The sequence below is a fragment of the Equus asinus genome, chromosome 25 (assembly GCF_041296235.1).
Source record: "Equus asinus isolate D_3611 breed Donkey chromosome 25, EquAss-T2T_v2, whole genome shotgun sequence".
In the NCBI taxonomy this organism is placed as follows: domain Eukaryota; kingdom Metazoa; phylum Chordata; class Mammalia; order Perissodactyla; family Equidae; genus Equus; species Equus asinus.
In genome coordinates, this window is record NC_091814.1 from 17,969,294 (window position 1) to 17,994,676 (window position 25,383).

General features: G+C 44.0%; 2 protein-coding genes across 2 annotated transcripts; both read right to left on the reverse strand.

The window, feature by feature from the left end:
- Nucleotides 1-195: 195 nt before the first annotated feature.
- Nucleotides 196-3,237, reverse strand: GLMP (glycosylated lysosomal membrane protein). Its single transcript, XM_014836979.3, has 6 exons — nt 3,044-3,237; nt 2,278-2,535; nt 1,880-2,080; nt 1,537-1,755; nt 801-1,057; nt 196-693 (listed from the first exon to the last, which is right to left on the reverse strand). Exons 1-6 carry the CDS (start codon nt 3,161-3,163, stop codon nt 528-530), a joined length of 1,221 nt encoding a protein of 406 aa, XP_014692465.2. The 5' UTR covers nt 3,164-3,237; the 3' UTR covers nt 196-527.
- Nucleotides 3,238-7,884: 4,647 nt separating this feature from the next.
- On the reverse strand, nt 7,885-25,346 carry CCT3 (chaperonin containing TCP1 subunit 3). The gene is made up of 14 exons (XM_070497146.1): nt 25,099-25,346; nt 23,082-23,143; nt 22,325-22,375; nt 22,173-22,235; nt 21,320-21,416; nt 17,782-17,899; nt 15,048-15,234; nt 14,185-14,334; nt 13,265-13,397; nt 13,000-13,081; nt 11,414-11,594; nt 8,973-9,218; nt 8,566-8,697; nt 7,885-8,216 (listed from the first exon to the last, which is right to left on the reverse strand). Exons 1-14 carry the CDS (start codon nt 25,127-25,129, stop codon nt 8,112-8,114), a joined length of 1,638 nt encoding a protein of 545 aa, XP_070353247.1. The 5' UTR covers nt 25,130-25,346; the 3' UTR covers nt 7,885-8,111.
- Nucleotides 25,347-25,383: the final 37 nt, after the last annotated feature.

Genomic DNA, 25,383 nt, shown 5'->3' on the forward strand with positions numbered 1-25,383 from the left:
TTTGATTCAGACTGCACGAGAAACCTCCCCGCGCTATATGATGGAGAGTGGTTGCAAGAGCCTCGTCCCATGGCAAGGGATGGAACTAGGCCTGGTGAGGAAATGGGGCCTTCCATGCCCACCTCTTAGCCCTCTCATTCCCTGGAACCAGCCCCAAACCAGCCCAACAACACTCACACACTGAGAGACCAGCCCTGTGGAAAAAATAAATCTATTTCATGCTCTCCAGGGCAGCCAACCAGTCAGAAGGCCTCTTATTTAGGCCTCTGAGTCCCATTCGAGGCAAATGGGGAAAGGAGGGGTAGGGGGGCAATCCCAGGAGGACCCTTCCTCCAGCACTCACCCTGTCCCTCATCCCTCCCCAGAGTGTGAAGGAAGCTCCACCTGGGGGTCCCCAGGAAGTTGAGGCTGGTCTCTGAGGTTCTGCAGAAAAGCAAGAAGGGAGCAGCGGGCCGGGAACACTGACCCTCAAACCTTCAGGCCAGCAAGGCAGGTCCAGTAATGTCCTTCCCTCTAGAGAGTGGGTCTCAATTTATGGGCTGGTATTCTGAGTACCGCTTGTGGCCCAGCAGCAGAAACAGGCCTCCTGCCAGCAGCATGAGCCCTGGAGCACCCAGGGCCACCGCCATGATGCCTAGGACTAGTGGGGACAAGGCATCTACTGGAGGGGTGCCCACACCCAGGAGCATTGACCTAGAGCAAGCAGAGTGAGAAAGAAAGGTAAGCAGGCTTAGGAGGGGAGGCTGAGAGGCCCTCCTCCACTTCAACCTCCCAGACCCTTTGCCCAGGCCCTAACTCACCAGCTGAGGTAGTGTTGGTCCCAGTAGCCAGGGCCTGTGGAAGCCCCAAATGTCAGATTGAAGGCACAGAAGTTGTTCTGGGACCCAAAGAAGGCTCGGACAATGGGTGACTGGGGGAGAAGGTATGCCAAGGCGGGGTAAAGAGGGGAAGCTTGGCAGGGCAGGGCTGATTCCCGGCTCCCCTGCTTCTGGGAGAAAGCCACTGGTCGCCACTGCACGAAGCCTGTTGGGACGGAGCCCCATAACAGCTGGTGCAACTGGGGAGAAAGGCAAACAGGCAGGGTGAGGAGGACCATCCTGTGCCCGACCCCTCTTTTCCCCTACCCTTTCCCAGCCTCCATCTGTCGCTAGTTGTCCTGAGTCCCAGGCCTGCTTCTAGAACTCACAGGCTATCTGCACCAGGGCTTCAATCTCTCCTCTGTAGAAAGGGGAGTTGGACTAGATAAGCACTGAGTCCTTTTTCAGCCCTGACACTCTGCAAGCTGGTACTCAGCTCCCTGCTCTGAGTCCCCAGGCCCTTTCAGATTCTACCTATCAGAGCACTAGTCACACTGAACTGCCTTCTGTCTTTTCCACTGAGGGCCAAGACCAGGCCAAATTCATTAGCACAGGGCCCAGCACTTAAAGGAGCTGAATAAAGTGGTGCTAAGTGCTAAACGGTTGAATGATTCTCTGAGGTTCTAATGGGGTCCACCTACATTCCCCCACCCATCTGCTTCTCCACTGGAAGCCTGACCTGGAAGACAGCAGGTGTGTATTCATCATCAATGGAGTGCTGCTCCTGCACTGAGGGGCAGTCAGGGCCCTGGCCCAGGGTGGCTACCTCCAGCCCAAATAGGGAGCGGTTTCCCTGAGGAGAGGCCCCAACCAGGGCCACCTCTAGCTGGCAGGTGTCCGCTGTGTGCAGAAGGCGAGGGGGTTGGGCTGGCCGGCCGTATCTGGAGAAGGCCTGCACCTAGGATGGAGAAGGCATGGGAGGAGTGGGAAGCAGGTGGATGCTTCTGCGTGGAGGCCACCCCCATCATTAGCTCCCACCCTCATAAACCAGCCTTTTGAGTTCTGATTCCCCACATCCTTACCCTGAAGGACAAGCTGCCATTGGCAAAAGCCTTGGTGGGGTCATGAATCGGGCGACCTTGAAATGTAGCACTCATGGTGGCAGGATCCAGTGAGTCACTGATGTTGTTCCAGGAGAACTTGGCCAAGGAATATGGGGGATATGGTTTTCCTGGAGGCTTTGCTGCTGCATCGGATGTGTTGGTGCTGTCAAACTCAAACAGCTGGCAGGTAGGGGTGGAGTGGGACTGGGCTGGTCAGGGTCCAGCTTTCTCCTGAATCACCATCCCCTCCTCACTGGCCCCACCCCCAGGCTCTCATACCTGCCTCTGCTTCACCCACCCCCAGTCTTCAGTTCCTCCAATTTGGATGAACCCTCTCCTCTGCACTCTTCCCCCTGGTTCTCCCCTAATGTCCTCACCCTGGTAAAGACAAGGGCAGAAGAAAACTGGATGCTGTCCTTTGGGAGCACCATCAGGCCTCCATCAGGCTTAGGGGAGAGCAGGCGGCTCCAGTTGACACTCAGGGTGCTGTAGGGGGTGTTGGTGGCCACCAGCAGCACTGCTGGAGGCCCCAGGCTGCTCCATACATAGTGCAGCGTGGAGTTGGTACCCACTGCCCGAACATGAAGCAGGTTTTGGGGGGGGTCCAGCCAGTCAGGGATGACCTCCAGAGATACCTAGAACATGAAGTAGTGGAGGGCCGAGGGAAGAGGATCAGGGAGAGACACAGGGGAAAGAAGCTTGCGGGGGGCGGGGGGGCGGCAGGGGGCTTGGGACATGCTGGGGAAAGGGTGAGACCCTGGGGGCAAGAGGATCTGTGTGGGAGCTAAGGGAATCCCGGTGTAAGGAGCAGAGTGCGGGGTGGAGGAGAGGTGGGTAGAGCCAGAACCACCCTGACCTTGGAGGAGAAATCAGGGCACAGGGCTGAGAGGAAGGAAAAATCCAACACTTGCCTGGATCTGGGTCACTCAGGCTGAGTCAGGGTCCAGACTTCACCGGAAGACAAGAAGTCCTCACACTTGCCCCACTCCACAATCCTGTCCCGTGACCCGTGACTGCTCCCCACCCCGACTGAAGAAGTCCTCTCTAGGCATCCACCCCGCCCCCCACCCATTGGCTACCCTAGATTCTAACCACCCTTTAAGGGTAACATTTCCTGAAACTTCTATTGCTTTAGCCTCTCACCTGGCGGGTCTCTTCCCCCAGCAGGCCGAACGGGGCTGCAGATAGAAGTACACTCAGGAGGAGCATGGGGCTGGGGGCACAATGCCCCCAACCCCAGCGGGGCTCCTCACAGCCACACATGCAGCGCCAACTTCAGAGGGCGGAAGACACTGGAGTCATGTGACTCACTGATTCAGCTGATCCCTTTAAAGGGCGGGGCCATCACACCAGTTCTTAAAGAGACCTCCTCCCTTAACTCAGATTTAGGCTTGAGTGACAATAAAATCAGAAAAGATTAGGAGTTGGGCATCTCCAAAGGAGCTGGCAAGCAAGACATCACAGACTAGATAGATACGCGGACATACTCCCAACCTCTTCTACTCAACTGGCCCCATGGAACAGTTACCTGTAACTGGGCATTGTATCTGGATTCAAGATCCAAATGGGATCCCAATAAAATGACTCTGTGGTAGGGAAGGCAGAGAGAGGAATTTGAAGGAATTCCGTGGGGGAGATGGTGCACCCGACAGGGTTCTTTTTGTCTATTTTTAATATTTATTGAGCCCCCAGGTATGCAGGTTCTTGTCCTGGAAGAGCTCACAATTGTATTGTGGAGAAAAGATAAGACAGAAAATAAGATATGAGAGCAATATATACATGTCAAAAAAGGGAGCTCATGCCTGGCAGAAGGAATGCATTTTGTTGTTCTTGGGTTTTTTTGCTTAATCTTTCTCTTTTTTTGAGGAAGATTAGCCCTGAGCTAACATCTGCTGCCAATCCTTCTCTTTTTTGCTGAGGAAGACCGGCCCTGAGCTAACATCCATGCCAATCTTCCTCTACTCTATATGTGGGATGCCTATCACAGCATGGCTTGTCAAGCGGTGCCATGTCCGCACTCGGGATCCAAACTGGCAAACCCCGGGCCGCCGAAGCAGAACGTGCGCACTTAACCGCTACACCACTGGGTCGGCCCCTGCTTAATCTTAAAATTATTTTGACTCATAATAAATGCATATGGTACAAAATTCATAAAGCACCAAAGGGTATCACCTCTGACAAACAAAAATGGCAAGCAATAGGATACATTAGAGTATATGAGGAAGCCATTTGGTATAAACCTAATTCGGCCTTACTTTGTTTTTTCCAAAAGGGCCTGACTGTGGCTGTTGAGCATGCATTGTATATCTGCTTTAAAACATTTCCTATGGCAAGAACAAAGGCCCTTGAGATAAAGGTGCAACTTCCCCCCACACTGGCATTTCCTTAAGGATAAGCATCTTTCCTTAGGCTAGGAACTGATTGCTGTGCTCACCTTTGACCACCTAGCTCTAGACAGCAGCCTGCCACCCTGCTGTGTTCACTGAGACAGCAGACCTACCTGCTATTTCCATCAATTGCTGTGCCAACAGAGCAGTCTCGCGACTATTGTAAAAGGGACATTTCAATCCTATGTGAAACATCCTCTTTGGGGGTATATAACCACTCTGTGCACCCCACTTCTTCGGTGCCCTTTCTTCCTTCAGGAAGAAAGGCCCCGGGCCATGGTCCTCAGATTTCAGCTCAGAATAAAGTCTCCCAAATTTTCATTTATAGATTGGTTATGGATTATTTTTGTCGACACCCCTATTTCCCAGCAACCTGGGTCCTTCCCTGAGACAACTACTATTACCAGTTTCTTATGTGTCCTTCCATTCTATGCATACTCAAGAACACATGTAATATACACATATTACATAATACACGTAACACGTATACATACACATAATACCATACAGTGGCATCCAAACATTGTTCTGCAGTTTGCTTTTTCACTTATATATTGAAGGCTGTTCTGTACTGATGCACTTGTATTAATTAATTCTCCACTAAGTATTTCATTGCAGGAGGATGTTCCATGGATATATTTCTCCAGAAGTTTGATAGTTTCCAACACTTTGTTATGGCAAACAATGCTGAAAGGAATACCCCTGTATGTATAGCATTTCGTATATATTTGTAACCAAATTCAGAGGATTATATCCAGGTCAAATTGTCCTCTATGACGTTTATCAATTGACACTCACACCACATGTCTGACGGCCCAATTTCCCCAGAAGCTTGAGAGTGTTTACCAATTTGCATTTCCCTATGAATAGGGCTAAGCATTTCTTCATGTTCTACAGTCATTTATTTTTGCTTATCCAGAGCTATTTATACCCTTTGCCTCTTTTTCTATAGGCCCTATCTTCTTAACTGCTAAGTTCTAAAAGTGCTTTAAGGAAATTAACTCTTGTATTGTTGCAAACATCTTCCCTCCCCCTTTGTTTTTTTGTTTGCCTTGCAAATTTCTTATGTACTTACATTTATTTTTTCCCCCACTCTGCTAAGCATTTTTTTTTTTTTTTTTAAGGATTGGCACCTGGGCTAACAACTGATGCCAATCTTTTTTTTTTTTCTGCTTTATCTCCCCAAAGCCCCCTGTACACAGTTGTATATCTTAGTTGCAGGTCCTTCTAGTTGTGGGATGTGGACGCTGCCTCAACGTAGCCTGACGAGTGGTGCCATGTCCGTGCCCAGGATCCCAAGCCTGGGCTGCCGCAGCGGAGTGCGTGAATTTAACCACTCAGCCACAGAGCCAGCTCTATATTTTTAAGTCTCACGTTTTTGTTTGCTTTTTTGAGGAAGATTGGCCCTGAGCAAACATCCTTACCCCTCTCCCATTTTCTGTATGTGGGATGCCTGCCACAGCATGGCTTGGTAAGTGGTGCGTAGTTCTGTGACAGGGATCCAAACCTGCGAACCCCAGGCCACCAAAGCTGAGCACGCAAACTTAACTGCTGTGCCACCTGGCTAGCCCCTAAGTCTCATGTTTTCTTCCAGTACTCATATGGTTTCACTTTCTTATATTTAAACCTTTAAATCTGCCTAGAATTAATTTTGCTGTAATGAATGAAGTTCAGGACTCAATTTCATTTTTCCCCCAAATGGCTATTCTAGAATGAACTCAAGTTTCCTCAAACTTACATTTTTCTTGAGAAAAAAAGTATTTCTATCCTCTGAGGTGTCAACTCTGAGGCCCAATGAGAAAATAAAATCAAGTCTTGGCTGAGTACAAAGGGTTTGAGTAGTCAGGCATTCAAACCTCCCCACCCCCAAAATACTGCTTTACAGGGGGAAAACAGAATTTGGCTGAATCTAGGAGTCTGACAGCAGGAAGAACCATGAGGAGTCAAGGAGGTGGCAAAACTATGTTCAGGGAATCATTAAATTTAGTGAACAGGGTTCACGCAAGGCACTAGAAAAACTGGCTTGGGTAGCCTTTAATCACTACGGTAAATTTAGGCTTTGGGCAGCACAAAAGGGCTATGAAAGCTAGACTAGAGGGTACAGGTTGACCTCTCAGGCTAGAAGGGATTTCTGCAGGTTCAGGACACATTATAGGTGCCTAAAGAAAAAAGAGGCACTGATGGCAGCAGGGGAGACTACTATGTACAATTATCCAAGTGCTTAACCATTAGAGCTGCAACCAGAATGGACCCAGCAGAGTAAGGACCAAAGGGGAGGAAAGAATCTACAGGGCGTGACCACCTTCCTCTCTCTACAATTTCTCTGTGCTATTTCTTCAAGATTTTTCAAATTTATTTACTTATTTCAGAATTAACCCATTATCTAAGGTCTTAAAGCTCTGAGAGAATTACTAATACTCCAAGTAAAAAGGCAGAGATTTCAGCAAGAGGTAGGTAGGCTTATTTCAGAGCCCCCTGTAGAAGAGGAAAAGCTGAGGCTTTTAGACTGGGCTGAGCAGGAAGCTAAATATTAGGTAGAAACAGAGCAGGCCATCTCCAGAGGCCCTCTCACAAGCTCTTTTCCACCTCACACCTCAGTTCAGTCAGCACAGCCAACTGTAAAAGTATGGCTTCTAGGGCCAGACTGCCTACACAGGAATTCCAGATCTGCCATTCACCAGCTCTGCGACCCCTGGACAGCTACTTTATGCTTTAGATACCCCATCCTAAGATGAGGGATACCACCCATCCTACATGGCGGTTGCGAGGATTGGTTACCATATGCAAAGTGACTAGAACATGTCTATTATATGTGGCAGGCACTATGTGCTAGCTATTATTATTCTACCTAGTATTCAACTTAATATGACTAAGTCCTGTGGTCAAGGAGGAGATAAAGGCTGATTGTATGAATCATAAGGAGAAAGGGGGCGGTGAAGGCCCAATAGCCAAGAGCAATCACACAGAAAAAACCAAAGGCTAGCCCCACCTAGCACCCCAGGGGCACTACTCAAGATTTTTTCCCCTTGATAAAAACAAAGAACAAAAAGAGATTTAAATCTTTTGGTTTTGCTCACAGGGAAAGCAGAAGTCTTACTATGACACACAAGCATAAAATGACAATAAGCCATGAGGCCAGAATGTAGATTGGAATCAAGAAGGACAGTGGGGCAAGAGGGCAGAGAAAGAGAATTCCAGGTGAGAGAGAAGAATTCTGAAAGTTACAGGATGCAATACCAAAAAACAGCCATTCTATGTTCTTTAGGACAAATGCCTGAGCCCCAGGATGTATTGGGTGTTGCTCTGCACACAACCACAGACGGGGAACACCCATGGTTTGGACAGGTTCCTCCTGTTCTTTGGGTGGTGAATGTAAAGTGGTGCTTCTTTCAGCTTTACAGTATCATTTTTCGGAGTCCAAGAGTCTTCCCAACTAGCACCTACTGAGAAGTCTGAAGAACACTCGTTAGAGAAGGCAAAAGACACTTGATGACCTCATTCCCATCTCCCTTCCTCCCCAGTAAGATTTTCTGCCTCCTCCCTCTTTGCCAGGAGGCAGAGATATGATCCAAGGTTGAAAAACACATAACAACTGTCTCAAATGACTTAGATTTAATCATCGGAAGCAAACTAAATGGAAAGCTTACAATAGAGAAGAATTACATGTCAGTGCCTTTTGCAAACTGAGCTGGGACAGAAAGGGACTGGGGCTGCCCCTCAACCTGATCCCTTCCAAACAAAGACATCCACAGTGTCCCTGGCAGTCTGGCTCAGGGAAGGGGGAGACTGTTGGCTCTGTGCGTTGAGGTCGCCTTGCCCACCACTCACTCCTGGCCAGCATCAGGAACTCCGCTTTGCCGGCTTTGGTCATCGCCCTTCTTTTTGTGGCCTGAAACGATGTCGTCAATCCGCAGCAGCAGAACTGCAGTCTAGGAGAAAAGCCACAGCCCCAAAGAAGTCAGCAGAGAAGGGAAGGACATTTGTTTTCTTTTAGACATATCATCTAGCTCCTCCTACATAATTACCATTTTATCTGAAATCTATCTTTCCGGAGTCTTAAATGTAAACTGCAGTTCTCCCTAACCAAGGGATGCAGCTTGTGCTGTGTTACTTTGCTATTTACATGAGCTAAAGATAAGTAGGGAGATGGAATTCCTTGGGAGATCTTTGGGAAATATTCTGCCTTCTATACCCTCTCCCTTCAAGACTGGACCAAACACACTGATTTCTGGTTATCTAGAAATAGCATAGCATAGCATATGTCTTAGGGTGCCTCACCTCCACTGCTGTCTTGTATGTTTGCAGCTTTACAGCCAACGGCTCCCAGATGCCCAGTTCTTTCATGTCCACCAAAGTACCTGTCTCACCATTTACGCCCCAGGTCTCACAGTTCTCCTGGGTGTGCTTGGCCTGTAGTTGGAACAAACATAAATAGTTAAAGGGAAAATACTAGGAACAAGTAAGCTGGCAGGGAACATTAGGTAAAAAATTAAACCAAAAATAGTGGATTGATAAGGAAAGGAAAAGAGGACACGGCGACAGCAAACAAGTCAAAAATTAACAGAGAAGAGAGATTTTGAGGGAAAAAGCTATAAGGAGAACACAGATAAACAGACAAGAACCATCCTCTTAGGCCAAATAGGTGTCGCTACCCCATCAAGAGAATAGCATGGGAAAAAACTCACCCGAAGGGAGGTAAGTAGACGAATGGTGCTGGCCCCACAGTTCTGGATAAGGGTACGAGGGATGACCTCTAGGGCCTGGGCAACAGCCCTGTATGGCCATTGTTCCACACCAGTCATGGCCTTGGATTTTTCTGTCAAGGCATGGGCCACAGCCATCTCAGAGGCTCCACCCCCTGGCACCAGCTGAGGGTCCAGGAGAACATTGCGGCACACTTGCATGGCATCTTGGAGGTTGCGTTCTACTTCCTTGGGAAAGCAAACAGATAGTATGAAGCCAAAGCTTGACGACTCAGGGCCAAATCAGAGGCATCAAAGGACTTCCTGACTGCCAAGTTTGGTAAACCACCAAGGTGGGCAAGGAAGAAAGGTCCTTAGAATCTCTATTGGGTAGGGCAAGTGCTATTTACCCTGGAAAAACACATTAACTACAACTGCAAGACGGGTGTGGTGGGGGAGGCGTCACTCTGTGAAGTTAGGCTTTTGTCCATAACATCTGAGAGACCTATACCCTACTGTGCCCTGTCCTAGTTGCTCCCTTTAGGAGGCTGCATGGTGTAGGGGAAACTCTCTCCTACTTACTAGCTACGTGCCTTTGAGTAAGTTACTTAACTTCACGAAGGAAGAAAAGTTTATACTTATAATTTCAACTTAAAAAATAAGGAAGCAGTGGTTGCCAGGGGCGGGGAGCTGGGGAAATGATGAGTCATTCTTCAATGGGTACCGTGTCTCAGTTGCAAAATGAAAAAATTCTGAAGATCTGTTGCTCAAGAATGTGAATATACTTAACACTACAGAACTGTACACTTGAAAATGGTTAAGATGATAAATTTTTTATGGGTTTTTTGGGCCACAATTAAAAATAAAAATATTATGTTACAATTGATAACAGAGTAAATAAGGAAGGAGTGAAAGTGCATGAAGATAGATTAGATAGTGCAGAGCTATACCAAGGATTCTTTGGCTGGCCACGCATTGCTTGCAATTCAATTAGGTTTCGTGACATAATTTTAACAAAGTAGAATGATCTGAATTAAATTTTAGAGAATGTAATTTTATCTTCTCTATGAAAAATGGATTGGATGAGGGAGGGAAGCACAAATTATTTGGAAGCCTCCTACAGGCTATTATTAAGACCAGGTGGAAGGCAATGGTAGACTGGATTAGAATGGTGGCAGTTGTAGCAGACACTGGTCATCACAAAATGTTTCCTGCTGGACATTCATCTAGACTAGACATCTCCAACTTTTTTGCATTTTGGTGTGTCTATACAAATAAGTTCTTACCAATGAAATACAGATGGAAGTTACAAAAATCACTTCCAGGCCTAGCAATAAAAACCTCCTATGTGATACACTACTGTCTCTTCCTTCATGTGCTGGCTGACTGTGGATACATGTTGAGGATGGCAGAGCCTCAATAAAGTTCAATCTCCGAATGACTGCCTAGAGTAGAACAGCCACACCTCACCCTATAAACAGACAAAATCCCTGCCATCCATGCTGCATGCCTGACTTTAAATTTTCAGGAAATAGTTTTCTATTGTCCAAAACCAGGCAAACATGATCTGATGTATTGGAAGGACAGTGGTTAGTCTTGAGAAGGATAATGACCAGAAGATAATAGGAGCAAGGATTCTGGAGTACTGGTAAATTTCTGTTTCTTCCTCTGAGTTCTGCCTCCATGGATATGTTCAGTTTGTGCAAAGTGAACAAGCTATACAAATATGATGACTGCATTTTCTGTATTTATACTTCACTATTTTTAAATGTTAAATAAATAAACATAGAAATACATTTTTAAAAAAGAGAAATCTATGGCTACAGATCAAAATTAAATAGCTAAAATGGGGGGGGCAGCCTGGTGGCGCAGTGGTTAAGTTCGTACATTCTGCTTTGGCGGCCCAGGGTTCACCGGTTTGGATCCCAGGTGCGGACATGGCACTGCTTGGCAAGCCATGCTGTGGCAGGCACCCCACATATAAAAGTAGAGGAAAGTGGACACGGATGTTAGCTCAGGCCCAGTCTTCCTCAGCAAAAAGAGGAGGATTGGCAGTAGTTAGCTCAGGGCTAATCTCCCTCAAAGAAAAAAAAAAAGCTAAAATGGGCAACGGGATGGTTTTAGGCCCTTTGGGAAACTCTCAAGAAATGGAATGACTTGGGGCTGGCCCCGTGACCGAGGGGTTAAGTTCATGGGCTCCGCTGCAGGCGGTCCAGTGTTTCGTTGGTTCGAATCCTGGGCGCGGACATGGCACTGCTCATCAAACCACGCTGAGGCAGCATCCCACATACCACAACTAGAAGGACCCACAACGAAGAATATACAACTATGTACCGGGGGGCTTTGGGGAGAAAAAGGAAAAAATAAAATCTTTAAAAAAAAAAAAAAAAAGAAAGAAGTGGAATGACTTAGTTCATTCAGTCACACCTCCAAGGCTGACTCACCGACAGAATCTCTTTGCTGGCTCCTCGAAGGAGAATGGTGCAGGCCTTGGGGTCTTTGCACTCAGTGATGAACGTAAAGTACTCGTCTCCAATTTTCTTGATTTCCAACAGGCCTGCTCCTGTCCCAACATCATCTTCTCTCAGCTCCTCCGGTCGGCTGACTATCCGGGCCCCACAGGCTCTATTGATTAGATTGGGAGAGGGATACTAAATGATTTCAGATACTTTTACTCATCTTCCTAGTCCCTAAGGTCTGTGGCTGGGGATAAGGGCAAAAGTGGATTACTAGAAACATTTCAATGTAACTCAAGGTGTCTCGGCTGCCTGGTGAAACAGACTTTCAAACACAGGTGAAGTTTCCTTAAACTAATATAATACGGCTTTATAAATAAAAGAGTACATACCTAAAGCAACTACCATAATCACATACAGTTTAATTCAAAGTATATTTTGTGGATACTAAAATTTGGACAAGTAAGTTATTGTGTGTATCTGACATGTACAAATCACCTAACAGTCATTTCTAGATAGAGTTCACCCTGTACCGCCAAGTTAGATCTCAAGTTCAATAGTAGGACTGTACTAAAGATGATGCAAAGGTCAAGCAAAGAGGAAGGTGAATAAGTATAGGTAAACAAGTACATGTCTGACCCAATTTTAATGAACGTAGGACTAATTTCTTATTTGTCCCTCTTGGACACATAGAGCCAACTACGTGTATGCATGTACGCCCAGAGCCATTTTAGAGCAAGCAGAAGTATAAAATTCAATTTGGATCCACAATATATTATGTGATGTTCAGGTAGACTTGACTTTTTTTAAACAAATTAGTATTAACAATGAATGGTATCTGAGCACAGACATCACTGCAGAAGCACTGAATACAACCTAAAGTTGCATTAATAGTAGCTGAGGATCCAATCATGGAAACTGATGGTTCTGCTATATTCTGAGCTTTAACTTAAAACAGACCAGTCATACCTCGGAGATATTGTGGGTTTGGTTCCAAACCACTGCAATGAAGTGAATATCGCAATAAAGCAAGTCACATGAATTTTCTGTCTACCTGGTGCATATAAAAGTGATGTTTACACTATAGGGTAGTCTATTAAGTATATGATAGCATTGTATCTAAAAAACCACACAGGTGCATTAATTAAAACATACCTTATTGCTAAAGAATGCCAACACTGTTGGAAAAATGGCACTGATAGACTTGCTCAACACAGGGTTGTCATAAACCTTTAAATTTGTAAAATACGTAATATCTGCAAAGCGCAAAACAAGGTATGTCTGTACTCTGTAACAGGTCCCTAGACACACCAAGGTAACAATCACAGATGTCTAAGCATTAACTGTTCACTACTGGTTAGGAGTGGTATAGAAGAGACTCATATAATAATTACTGGACTAGACAGAGGACTTCTGAAGGGAGCAGACAGCTAAACCCAGGTCATTTCCACCTGTAACTGATTTGGCTGACGGAATCCTATATTAAACTTTTCCAGGTAAGGATGACTACATTATGAAGCTATGAAATGGGAACACATGGGGAGAAGAATCTTACTGTTACCTAGCCTACTCACCTAGCAATGCGATTATTGTCTGTCTTCCGGACTCTGCGGATGGCTGTAATATTGGCCCGCATGAGGTAGTGCTGAGCTAAATCTGCAAACCGAAGAGTAGAGATGTCAAGCTGGAAGCCGGAACTCCTAGAATCTCAACTGGTTTTACCCTCAATATATGCTAACCATCACGTTTATTATGTTCAGTCTATGCCAATATCGAAGGAAAAAATCATCCACCCTCTTCTACCTCAACAGCAATCTGGAAAAATGAATGGAACCCTACCTGAGATGCCCTTTTCTGTGATGACCACGTCAGGCTTCAGATGGATAATGTCCTCACAGAGCTGCTGGATGTACTCTTCCTCCATTTGGAGGATTCGAGTGAAGTCTTCCTCTCGTGTGATCTCAATGTCAGTCTGTGTAGTTAAAAGTCACTACGATTTAAAAATCTTGGACTGGTGCACCTTCTCAAGGTCATCTCAACTACTACACTCCCTCCAACCAGCCCTCTCATGTATCCCTGACAGTTGGTTACAAAAATGTTAAAGCCATGACCCACCTCAACAAGCCAGTTTAGCTCTAGCAATCGTCTAGGCTAACTCTTTCATTTAATTATAAAGCAACTGGAATTCAAAGTCACAATGCAGTTAGTGAAGAGTCTGGCATAAAGTCTCTGACCACTCAGTTCAGTGTTAGCTCTGTCCTGTCAGTGTGTGTGGTAATTCTGGGTCTTAAAATTCTTCCCACCAATAAATTAATTCTTGTTCCCAATCCTCACTTAATAAGCTTTGATAACTACGTTTTGTCCAAGGGTGATGGAGCCTTGTGAGCCCCCCCACCCTCTGGAAATTCTTCTTCAGCACTTCAAAGCTAAACTAACTCCTACTCTACATTCTTCTAATGCTTTAGGAAAGGTGGCACAGTAGTGTGAAATTGAAGCCAAACAGAGCTGGGTTCAAATTCTGATTTGGCAAATACCAGCTGTTTTCCTCAAGCAATTAATCTAACTTTGATAAGCTTTAGATCCTTCATCTGTAAAATGCAGGTCAACATCAACTGTTTTAAAGGACTGTTTTAAGAATCAGATCATATGTAAACATCAGTAACCGACACAGAGGAGGCATGTAATAAACATACCTTTTATCTCCCTTGTCCATATTAGCAGATTCTCACATCAGCTTTACACAGTGCCAGGAACCTTACCTGGCTTTCTCCTTTCTTGTATTCCAGAGAAGAATCCAGCAGCACAATGCGAGGGTTCTTGATATAGCGCCGCATTCGTGGATGGGTCACATCCTTGTTTATCATAACTCCACGTAAGACACATGAGTCTTCAATGATGCCCCCAGGTATCTGAGCAAAAAAAATCCACTTTAATCCACAATCAGGAGGAGACACCTTCTCGACTCCCTTCCCACACATTCATCTTTCCCAAATGACAACTCCTTCAGGTTTCTAAAGTATCTTTCTCTCATGGACCTCAAAAACAAATAGATGCAATCCCGTTTTCCCCTCTCCAGGAAGCACACTAATTTTAGACCATGAAACCCAGCTGAGACTCACAGAAATTCAGTGGCTGACCAAGATTTAAAGGGGCTCAGATCTCTCCTACTTCCTGAAAGATATTCCCATAGAATTTTAGGCTTGGGGCTCCATCTACTGGCCAGAAGCTAATAAGCTACTTTTTGATCTTAAATTAGCAGACAGAGAAAGCTTTCTGGGGCTAATTATTAGCACTACACTGTAGAGCCCTTGTTTATATCCAGATCAGATGGCTGCTACGTACGCAAATGCACAAACATGGAGATACCAATAAGCCTTTCCCAGCCCCTGTAAACATTGCACTGCGTAGGGACAGCAGTGAAGCTAACAGAATTATTTCAGCAAGACCTCCTCGTTACCTTCTTTTTCAAGTTTTTGTTTTCCAGGCAGCAAATACAGCTCTTCTTCCTAGTTCTAACTATTAAAGATATATCTTGCTCTGATTTAAACCTATTTCCTCTGCAAGTGGGATGATTCATTCTAGGAAATAATTTGTCTCCAAAGTACACATTGGAAGAGTTTACCTTTTCCACCCTCGCATATTTCTTAATGTCAATCTCCTTCCGACCATTCTCCTCAAACTGTACAGTCTTCACGGCATCCAGGGCTATGGTGCAAGCCAAAGAGGACCACCGACTGATTGCTTTGGTAGTTATGGAGCTGTTGATGATGTTCAGCATCATATCTCGGTTATTAGTGTCAACAGGGGTACTGGAGAAAAGAAAAAAGGGTAACATGCTCAGCCGAGATCCTGGATATTTAAGGAAGTCCCTCACCTGTATCTCGGCAACTGTAATAGTGGGCCAACAGACACAATTAGGGAAATTGTTCCCTTATAGGAAACTAAAAGTGACATCAAGAAGTAATTCACCCATCCCTCTGCCTTTCAGCAAGGTTACAACTAACCTATCCCCTGGAGGTGTCTCGAATCCCTGAGTAATCTGTTCCCATGCCTGACAACTCTCCACACTGACAGAGCTCACAGTAAAATAATTTGTTCTTGACCTTCTGCTCCAAATTAAAAAAAAAAAGGTTGTAGAGTTTAACTCCTCAAAGCCCCAGTGCATGGTTGCACATCCTAGTTGTAAGTCATTCTAGTTCTACTATGTGAGCCACCACCACAGCACGGCAACTGAACAGACGGGTGGTGTGGTTCTGTGATGGGCAAGTGAACCTGGGTTGCCGGAGTGGTGAGTGACAAAATTTAACCACTAGGCCATCAGGGCTGGCTCTAAACTCTACAACTTCTACAACTTGGGTCAAAACACATTTTGTCCTTGAAATCTTATTTAAAAACTAACAAATTTTGAGAGTTCCTCTTGATAATCACCATCTGTCTGTACGAACCATTTGAACATCTGATTCTAGCATCTGAATACATGGTGTGCCACGTAGTGTTTACTGTTTTTATGTGTTAGTTTAGTCTTTCCTAACATTATAAATTTGTACATGATGAGACTATTTGGAACCATAAAGTTGTATAAGACCTTGGAAACCATCTTGTCCAAATTTTCACATATTGCTGAAATCCCTTTTATTGCATGACACATAATACATAATCATTAAATATTTGTTGAATTACAGATTTTAGGGAAGAAGTCATAGCTCTACAAGTATTATCTAAGATGTAGGTAGGTAGTGCTTGATAAAAAGAAAAAATTTCTAATGATTCAGCTCCACACACTCAATAAACCCTCTGGGTATCTCTACATTCTTACAGAGCTTATTTTTTTTTGAGGAAGATCAGCCCTGTGCAAACATCTGCTGCCAATCCTCCTCTTTTTGCTGAGGAAGACTGGCCCTGAGCTAACATCTGCGCCCATCTTCCTCCACTTTACATGTGGGACGCCTACCACAGCATGGCTTGACAAGCGGTGCCATGTCCGCACCTGGGATCCGAACCAGTGAACCCTGGGCTGCCGAAGCGGAACGTGCGCACTTAACCACTACGCCATTGGGCCGGCCCCACACAGCTTATTTTATAAAAATAATTTAAATCAAATACCTCATTCCCTAAGAGTGCTAGACAGAGATGACATCATATAATTTGTCTCTTATCAGCAGGTAGTATAATACAAAGCTCACCAAATTACTAGATACATAACCAACAACCAAACCATAAAAAAGAATAGAACAGTGGCCAGCCCCGTGGCTGAGTGGTTAAGTTCGTGCGCTCTGCTTCAGCGGCCTGGGGTTTCACCGGTCTGGATCCTGGGCACGGACATGGCACTGCTCACCAGGCCACGCTGAGGTGGTGTCCCACATGCCACAAGTAGGACTCACAACTAAAAATATGCAACTGTGTACCGGGGGGCTTTGGGGAGAAAAATGAAAAATAAAACCTTAAAAAAAAAAAAAAGAGAGAATACAACATTATAGCTTTTCCTTTTCTTTTTTGGTGAGGAAGATTGTTGCCGAGCAACCATGTGCACCAATCTCCCTCTATTTTCTATGTGGGACACCACCAGAGCACGGCTTGATAAGCAGCATGTAGGTCCGTGCCTGGGATCTGAACCCAGGAACCGGGGCTGCTGAAGTGGAGCTCGCAAATCCAACCACTATGCCACCAGGCTGGCCCCTATAGCTTTTAAACAAATTTAATGAAAACAATTTTGCATTCTGAATGATGTCACAACTTACCTAATAATCCTGCGCTAGAAGTCATGCATTTCTATATTCCTTTCATTATCCTATTAGCACTCAGCAAATAGAGACTAACAGCAAGTTCTTCAGTTACTACATAGGATTCAAACAGCAGTCCTTTTGATTTTAAAGAAAAACTGCTGGCTACCATCCTCCAAGCACTTTTATTAGAATATTAACTAAATTAGCTATAATCACACATGATGGTAGGATATTCTAATAGTAAGTCCTGAATAATTAGTTATTTAACTCTGTAATTTATTTCCCCCATTAGAATCTAAAATCTTGGAAGGTAGGTCTACCACCACACATTTCCCTTGGCAGTGTCTGACACGGACCCTAGCAGATAGGATGTAACCAAAATGTATTCTGAAGAATTGCACTTAGTTCTTTTTATTCGTCTGCTTTGTATCCTTTATCATTTTCTGCAACTTTTCTTTCCCTCATCCTTTTCTTTATTTGGCTCTCCCCTTTGTTTCTCCTCACGAAATAAATGACACCAGGGTATGACCCACGGTGTGTATGATGTGTCTGGCCTTCCTTCACCACCTAAGAACAGACCAGTGTTCCAGGCCTCCCATATTTGACACTACTCGTTTTTGCTCCCCCCTGTACCTGATTTTCTTGAGGGTGCTGATCATATCATCCAACGCCTTGCGGTAAGCACTGATCACCACTGTCGGGTGCATCTGCTGCTCTAGGAAGTGCTCAGCCACAGACAGCATCTCCCCAGCTGGAAAAGAAAATGCCATAATAATCTTTTAAAAAGTACTTGGACATCAAGGCAACTTCATTATGCTTCTAAAAATACCTTACCTTTTTTCCTAAAATAGATTCTCCCCAAAGATATGCCATTTGGCTATTAACGCCATTCCAAATTTGACACTTTGTAAAACCCAATTCACGAAAAAAATATCCTCATCAGACATACTTTAAATGATCAAAGATTGATCGTAGGGTTTACTTATTCTCTTGATCTTGCTAACTAAATGTTACCAGTTTTCTAAACAAAATTTTTTCCCAAGACTCCAAAATAGAAAGAAAAATACATAAAGGAAAACTGACTTGTTTATTATCTCAACACCCAGAATGTAGTCAAACTGCTGGTACTAAAACAAAAACAAAACACACAAAACCTTCTACCTGGAAAAATACTCACAAAAATGTACAAAACTGACCCTCTGGATGAGGGATTATTGGTAAAACGTCCTTCTTTTAAAATGTGTCTTTATTTTCTAAGACACACACACACAATATACATTAATACATATCACATACAAAGCTGGTTTCTAAAAAAAGTTTTGAGAAAGAAATGTAAATTTTTGTCAAAAAAAGCCTTTTGCACAAATTGCTCGTACTACCTGCCCACTGGCATTAATTTTTAACATGTACACAAATGTGCTAAAGCTCACATGTATACTCTGGCATGTGCTCAAATTGTTTTTTCCCTTCCTCTTCTCCCCAAAGCCCCCTAGCACATAGCTGTATATTGTAATTGTGAGTGCCTCTGATTGTGCTATGTGGGACGCCGCCTCAGCATGGCCCAATGAGCAGTGCCACATCCGTGGATGGGATCCAAACCAGGAAAACCCCACGCTGCCGAAGTGGAGCACATGAACTTAACCACTTGGCCACAAGGCCGACCCCTGCTCAAATGTTTGAATTCAATACCTTATATCAACTCCTAAGCAACCATCATGTATATTAAAAGAAAGATAAAATATTTTAAAAGATGCTTGAGTAAGTTAACTTAAAAAAGGATAGACCCTGTTAAAGAATAGTCAGAACAATAACTAGAAGAAAGATGTCTTTAGCGATGGTAAAGTTTTCTGTTTCTTTTCTTTTTTAAAGCTATCTATATCTAGGATAGCTAGACTCATGGAGACTTAACCTACCTAATACCTCCAGGAGATTCAACTAAGATTATCAGCTAGAAAATTCTGCTTGACATCTAAAACTCATCTTCTACCCAAAAAAGTGTGAAAGCATATGAAGTCTTTCCTCTCCTTTTTATTCTCCAAGTTTTTCTTCAGAGTACGGAATTAGTATACGTAATTTTCAAGCCACCAAAGAACTGGATCCAAAGAAGTGATTAGTTGGTGGTAACTCAAGCAAATTTACACCCAACTCACCATTCTCAAAATGCAGTACACAAAGGCATTCTAAGAATAATTTGCCACTTTTTAAAAAATTCCTATTATAGTAATTTTGTTGTAAGAACTCTATTTTTAGGCATGTGGGCCAACACTATACACTGGCATCCCTTAAAATAGTTTTTTCTCATTTCCTATCTATGTGTTGCCGCAATCAGATTTTTAGAAAATGAATGTTTCTATAATAAAAATTTCACCATCAACTTAAAATTTATACAAGTAAAGGTAATATGTCAACTTTCCAGAAGTGATCTTTTATGATCCTACAGGTGAAACGATTAGTAATTAAAACTTGTACAGTCGAGGGGCCAGCCCGGTGGTGCAGCGGTTAAGTTTGAGTACTCTGCTTCGGCTGTCCGGGGCCACTGGTTCAGATCCCAGGCACGGACCTAAGCACTGCTTATCAAGCCATGCTGTGGCAGGCATCCCACATATAAAGTAGAGGAAGATGGGCACAGATATTAGCTCAGGGCCAGTCTTCTTGAGCAAAAAAGAGGAGAACTGGCAGCAGATATTAGCTCAGGGCTAACCTTCCTTAAAAAAAAACAAAACAGTATTTGTAATCTTTAAAAAAGACAAAAAACTTGTACAGTTGAGACTCATTCTTGAGATTTGCATTTTTCTATTCGACTACTTGCTAAAACCTATTTGTAACTCAAAATGATATTTGCAGCACTTTCGTGGTCATTCACAGACATGCAGAGATGAAAAATGTGAGCTGCCCAATGCACACATTCCCAGGTGAGGTCAAACAAGACAAGACTCTGCCTTGTTGCAGCTCTCATACTGTAAACAAGTATGCTTTATGTGGTATATTTAGCATCACGTTTTCCACATTCTTGTGCATCTTGTTGATTATTTCACTGTTTAAAATGGCCCAACTTGGGCCGCCCCACTGGGACAGCAGTTAAGTGTGCAAGTTCCACTTTGGTGTCCCGGGGTTCGCTGGTTCAGATCCCGGGTGTGGACAAGGCACTGCTTGGCAAGCCATGCTGTGGTAGGCGTCCCACATATAAAGTAGAGGAAGATGGGATGGATGTTAGCACAGGGCCAGTCTTCCTCAGCAAAATGAGGAGGATTGGCAGCAGATGTTAGCTCAGGGCTAATCTTCCTCAAAAAAAAAACAAACAAAAAAACCCAAAAGAAACAACAACAAAATAAAATAAGATAAAATGGTCCAAGTATAGAGCTAAAGTGCTATCTGGTTCTCCTAAGTTCAAGAATGCTGCGATGTGCCTTAATAGAGAAAACAACATATTAGATAAGTTTTGCTCAGGCATGAGTTACGGTGCAACTGGCCCACGAATTCAATGTTAATGAGTCAACAATATAAATTAAGGTGTCTTTAAAAAAACAAAACAAACAAAAAAACCATAAAATAAGGTATATATTTATCAGTTGATAAATATGTGACCAGAGGCTCGCAGAAACCTAACCCCGTATCTCCCTCAGGAGTGATGGTTTAGTATTCACTAATTGAGTGTCTGTGCTGACTTTACAGAACTTACTGTGAATAACAAGAATCAACTGTACTTTATTAAACCAGATTTGTGCACTCATCCTATACTATGATGAATGTTTTATACTCAATTGGAGAGAATACATAGGAAATCAGCAACGAATTATTCAAATATTTCTAAGTAGGGGGCTGGCACCGTGGCCGCGTGGTTAAGTTCTCGTGTTCCACTTCAGTGGCCCGGGTTTCTCCCGTTTAGATCCTGGGTGTAAACATGGCACCATTCATTAAGCCATGCTGAGGTGGCATCTCACATGCCACAACTAGAGGGACCCACAACTAAAAATACACAACTATGTACCGGGGGGCTTTGGGGAGAAAAAGGAAAAATAAAATCTTTTAAAAAATTAAATAAATACATAAATATTTCTAAGTAGTGGACTGGTAAAATGTCCCTTCTTAAAATATGACATAGACATTATTTCTGGCAAAAATCTCCGCATTTCAATCCAATTTTCCTTATTAACCTTTCATCTCTTCTTACCAAGAATAATTACTGACGTGGTCCCATCTCCAACCTCTTCATCCTGTGTCCGGCTAATTTCAATCATGGACTTGGCTGCTGGATGCTGTACCTGAATCTGAAAGAAAAATGTAGATAGCCACTGAATCAACACCACTCAAAGACCTCTTAGCCCATTCTGCTTGGCCCTAACCCTTGAGCGTCCTGCTTCTACACTTACTCCCTTTTCCTTTGTTTTACCACAGCTTCAAAGTTTAAAAGTGACGCCAAAAATATCTAAGTAAACCGCCTTTCCAAGTCCCCTTCCTTTTGGGGAAAAATGTACTATGCCAACTCAACTACTCAAGTTTCTTTGGCAGATAACAGTACCTTTTAGCTTAATTACGGGGAGCATTATTGTTGTGGAAAGAACATGTTGAAGTCCTACCCCCTGGAAATTGTGAATGTGACTATATTTGAAAAACAGGGTCTTTGCAGATTCAATCAAGTGAAGATTGAGGTCATATGCATATCAGGATACGCCCTAAATCCAACCACTGGTGTCCTTATAATAAGAGACACACAGGAGAATGCCATACAACAACTGAGAAGGACTGAGTTACGAGCCAAGGAATGCCAACGACTGTGGTGAACCATCAGAAGCTAGAAGAGGCAAAGAAGGATTCTTCCCTAGAGCCTTCAAAAGGAATACAGCCCTGCTGTTACCCTGATTTTGAACTTCTAGCCTCCAATCTACGAGAGAATAAATTTCTGTTGTTTAAAGCCACCCAATTGTGGTAATTTGTTACTACAGCCCAAAGAAACTAATCATCATCTACATATATCTTTATGGGTCCTTCACAAAATGATTAGAAAGCAAAATGAGAAGTCATACCTCTCGAAGAATGGCATTGCCATCGTTGGTCATCACAATACCTCCCATTGGGTCCAAAAGCATCTAGGACAAAAGCAAAAGTTGTATTTAAGTGTTCCAGATAACAGAAAGGGAAAAATCTGTAGTCAAGAGTTTCAGTGAGATAAGCCTACCTTCATCATGGACTTGGGTCCCAAACATGTTCGGATGATATCTGCAATAGTCTATCGGAAAGAATATGTAAAACATGTAAGTGCAGATCAAAGGATGGTGAGTGTGTATATTAAGGGAAGGGGCATGAGTAATCCCGAGTCAGTGTTTTAACAACTATACCTCTAAAGTAGGGTTGGAACCCACTTTAGATATAGCAAACCATGTGGCTAGATTCTGTTGTTTTTCCCCTTTGGGGATGCTTTCAGGGTAGATGTAGAAAGAAAAACCTTTCACAAGAAAAAAGGCGGCACACACCCCAGAGCTTCAATTTCCCAGCAGTCCAGGTAACTGGAAGTCCATGTCTTAGTATTTCTTTCCATGATAGCAGCCTCCACACCATGCTAAATCAAATCTAGGGCTATTTCATTCTTTCACTAAAAATATATTTACTGAATACCTATCCAGGATCTACAGGGGGCACTAGGAATACAAAAGGGAAACAGTTCTTCCCCTCAAGTAACTCTGTTTAGTATAGAAGACAAACACAAACAGAATACTGTAAAACAATATACAGCAAGAGAATTATACACAAGTTAACATGAAAAGACTATTAGGCCTCTCTCTCAGAGGAATCCTTCTCTCTACCACCATCAGGAAAACGTCCTGAAAGAAGGGAAGTCAACTATTCCTCTCCCTAATTGCAAAGAAACATAGAAATACTAGGAAAGGCAGCTGGAGGCAAACTATTATACTTTAAACAACTTAAAGATATGCTACCTTAGCAGCATTGATGTTTCCAGATTGAACTTTTCTTCCAGATTCACGCTTTGTGTTCTGGCCTAAAACAGGTAAGAAAAAAAGGCAATAGCCAAGGATCACTCCACCATGTATTAGCTATTTATTCCCCGACCTTTGAAAAGAAACACACAGGTATATACATTGACCAAAGCTTCTCAAATTGAGCACTTTAAATATGTGCGGCTTACTGTATGTCAATTACACCTCAAAAAATTGTTAAAAAGTAAACATATGTACTTATGGCTACTTCTTTATTTACCTCAACTCCTGGTATACTAAGAAACAACCCACACAGCTTTGACTTTGGAATTCTGGTCACTTTCCCTCTAACCAAACATTCATGTATTTACAACAAAGATTCATAACCTGAAGTCCATGAACGGGCCTCACTGGGATAGTGAACTCCCTGAGATTATACCATACAACGGGAGATACTGCATTTTTGTCTGGGAAGAGGATCTACAGCTATCATCAGATTCTTAAAGGGCTGATGACCCTAAAAAACCATCAATCACTACTTTATGTAAAAAGGGAAAGTTTGGGGGTTCATATTTTCCTACTTGGATAGGGGGAATCGTACTCTGACAGTTCCAGCATAATTACTCATAGTGCCCCCACAATATGCTGGGGAATGAGAACACACTCTCAAAAGCGTCCCAATTTGTAAGACAGTCACTTCATGCTTGGATATGGTAAGAATGCCTCAGTAACCGATTTACCATCAGTAATAGCTGACTATGTATTTTAATAAGGAGCCTCATCAGTTATAGCCAGTAATGCCCGGGATTAATGTAGACCTGAAAAGGGCTTCACAATGCACCACTCACTCCAGGGCCCTCTCAATGGAGACAAGCCAGTGGTGATAACGAAAGGAACAAAGTGCTTATTTCCCTCCTCTCCAAATTACACATTCCCTACAATTTCAATCCGTAAATTTTTTCAATCCAGTCCCATCACATCTCAACACTCACAACTCTCAGGATTTAGATTTCTATTTTACACAGTGGTAAAAAAAATCTTGCATTGACCTTTCCGATGGATTCATCAGAAATACTGTTTTTTCTGGGGTAAGAGAATTTTTCCCTGAAAAGTTATCTTCCAGGTATAGAGAAAAACGGGCAACACCTGAACAACATGCTGTACACAGAGGATTGTAAGGAAGGGAAATGGCTAGTCGGGCATCTTAGGTGGTCTTGCAGATGGGGTACAGAAGTTACGCACAGAATCGAAACATACTCTGGAAGACAAAGGAGGTGGTACTCACTAGTCAAAAAGAAATGAGAGATGTTCTCGACTACTAAAGAGAACCAGTGGATAAATTTGGGGAAACTCAGCAGGTCAGTGGGAGAGATTACAACGCAGGGGACACTGAGGGACATCTAGGACCAGTAAGAGAAGCAGGGTCACTTCAGGAACAGGGGTTGCTGAACGGAAATTCAAGAGGACTGTTACCGAAAAAAGTGACCAAGGATTCCACTCGCTGTTCGCCAGATCCTCTTTGAAGCAGTTTACCTACTCATCTCATTTAATCCTCACAATTCTACGAGGAAATACCGTTAGCCCCAATTATCAAGATGGAAACGCTCAAATCAAGCAATTTGTCCGAGGCCTCACCGCTACCAGGGGATGGGCCAAGGTTATAAAGCTAGGCCGGACTGAAAAGTCATTATTCATTCATCTACACACTGGAAGTCACGCCGGGAAAGGTGGAGGGGCGGGGGAGGGGGTGAAGAACGCAGTGCCGAGCGGGAAGGGGCTTCTCGGGGCCGGTGCCCGCAAAGACAAAGGCGGCGGCGAGGGGAGGTCAGTTTGCGTTTGTGGAGACAGCGGAATAGGTCAAGTGAAGCGAGGACAGCCGGAGAGAGGGCTTCCAAAATGAACCACGACTGGAAGGCTCAGTGGCCGGAGCAGGGCGGGAATGGGCTGGGGCAACACTGTAAAGTGTGGACCGAAGGGGCGAAAAGGGAATCCCTTCCCCGACTTCCCCACAACTCACTGAGCACGAGAACGGGACGATGGCCCATCATGGCGGCGCGATGCAGAGCCGGGTACCCTCAGCTGGGATAACCGGCAGAACCTTCTGGAGAGAACCCTAGCAAAAAGACCAGAAAGCGCTGCCTCCTCAGGGCTTACACCTAAACCCACTACCCTCAGCGTCGCCGCCAATCACCGTATCCATCTCATTGACCGGCACGAAAACAGGCCAATTGACATCCTTAGACCCGCCCCCTACGCAAGAACGGCAGGGCAAGCTAGATAGAGAGAGCGCGATGATGGAAGT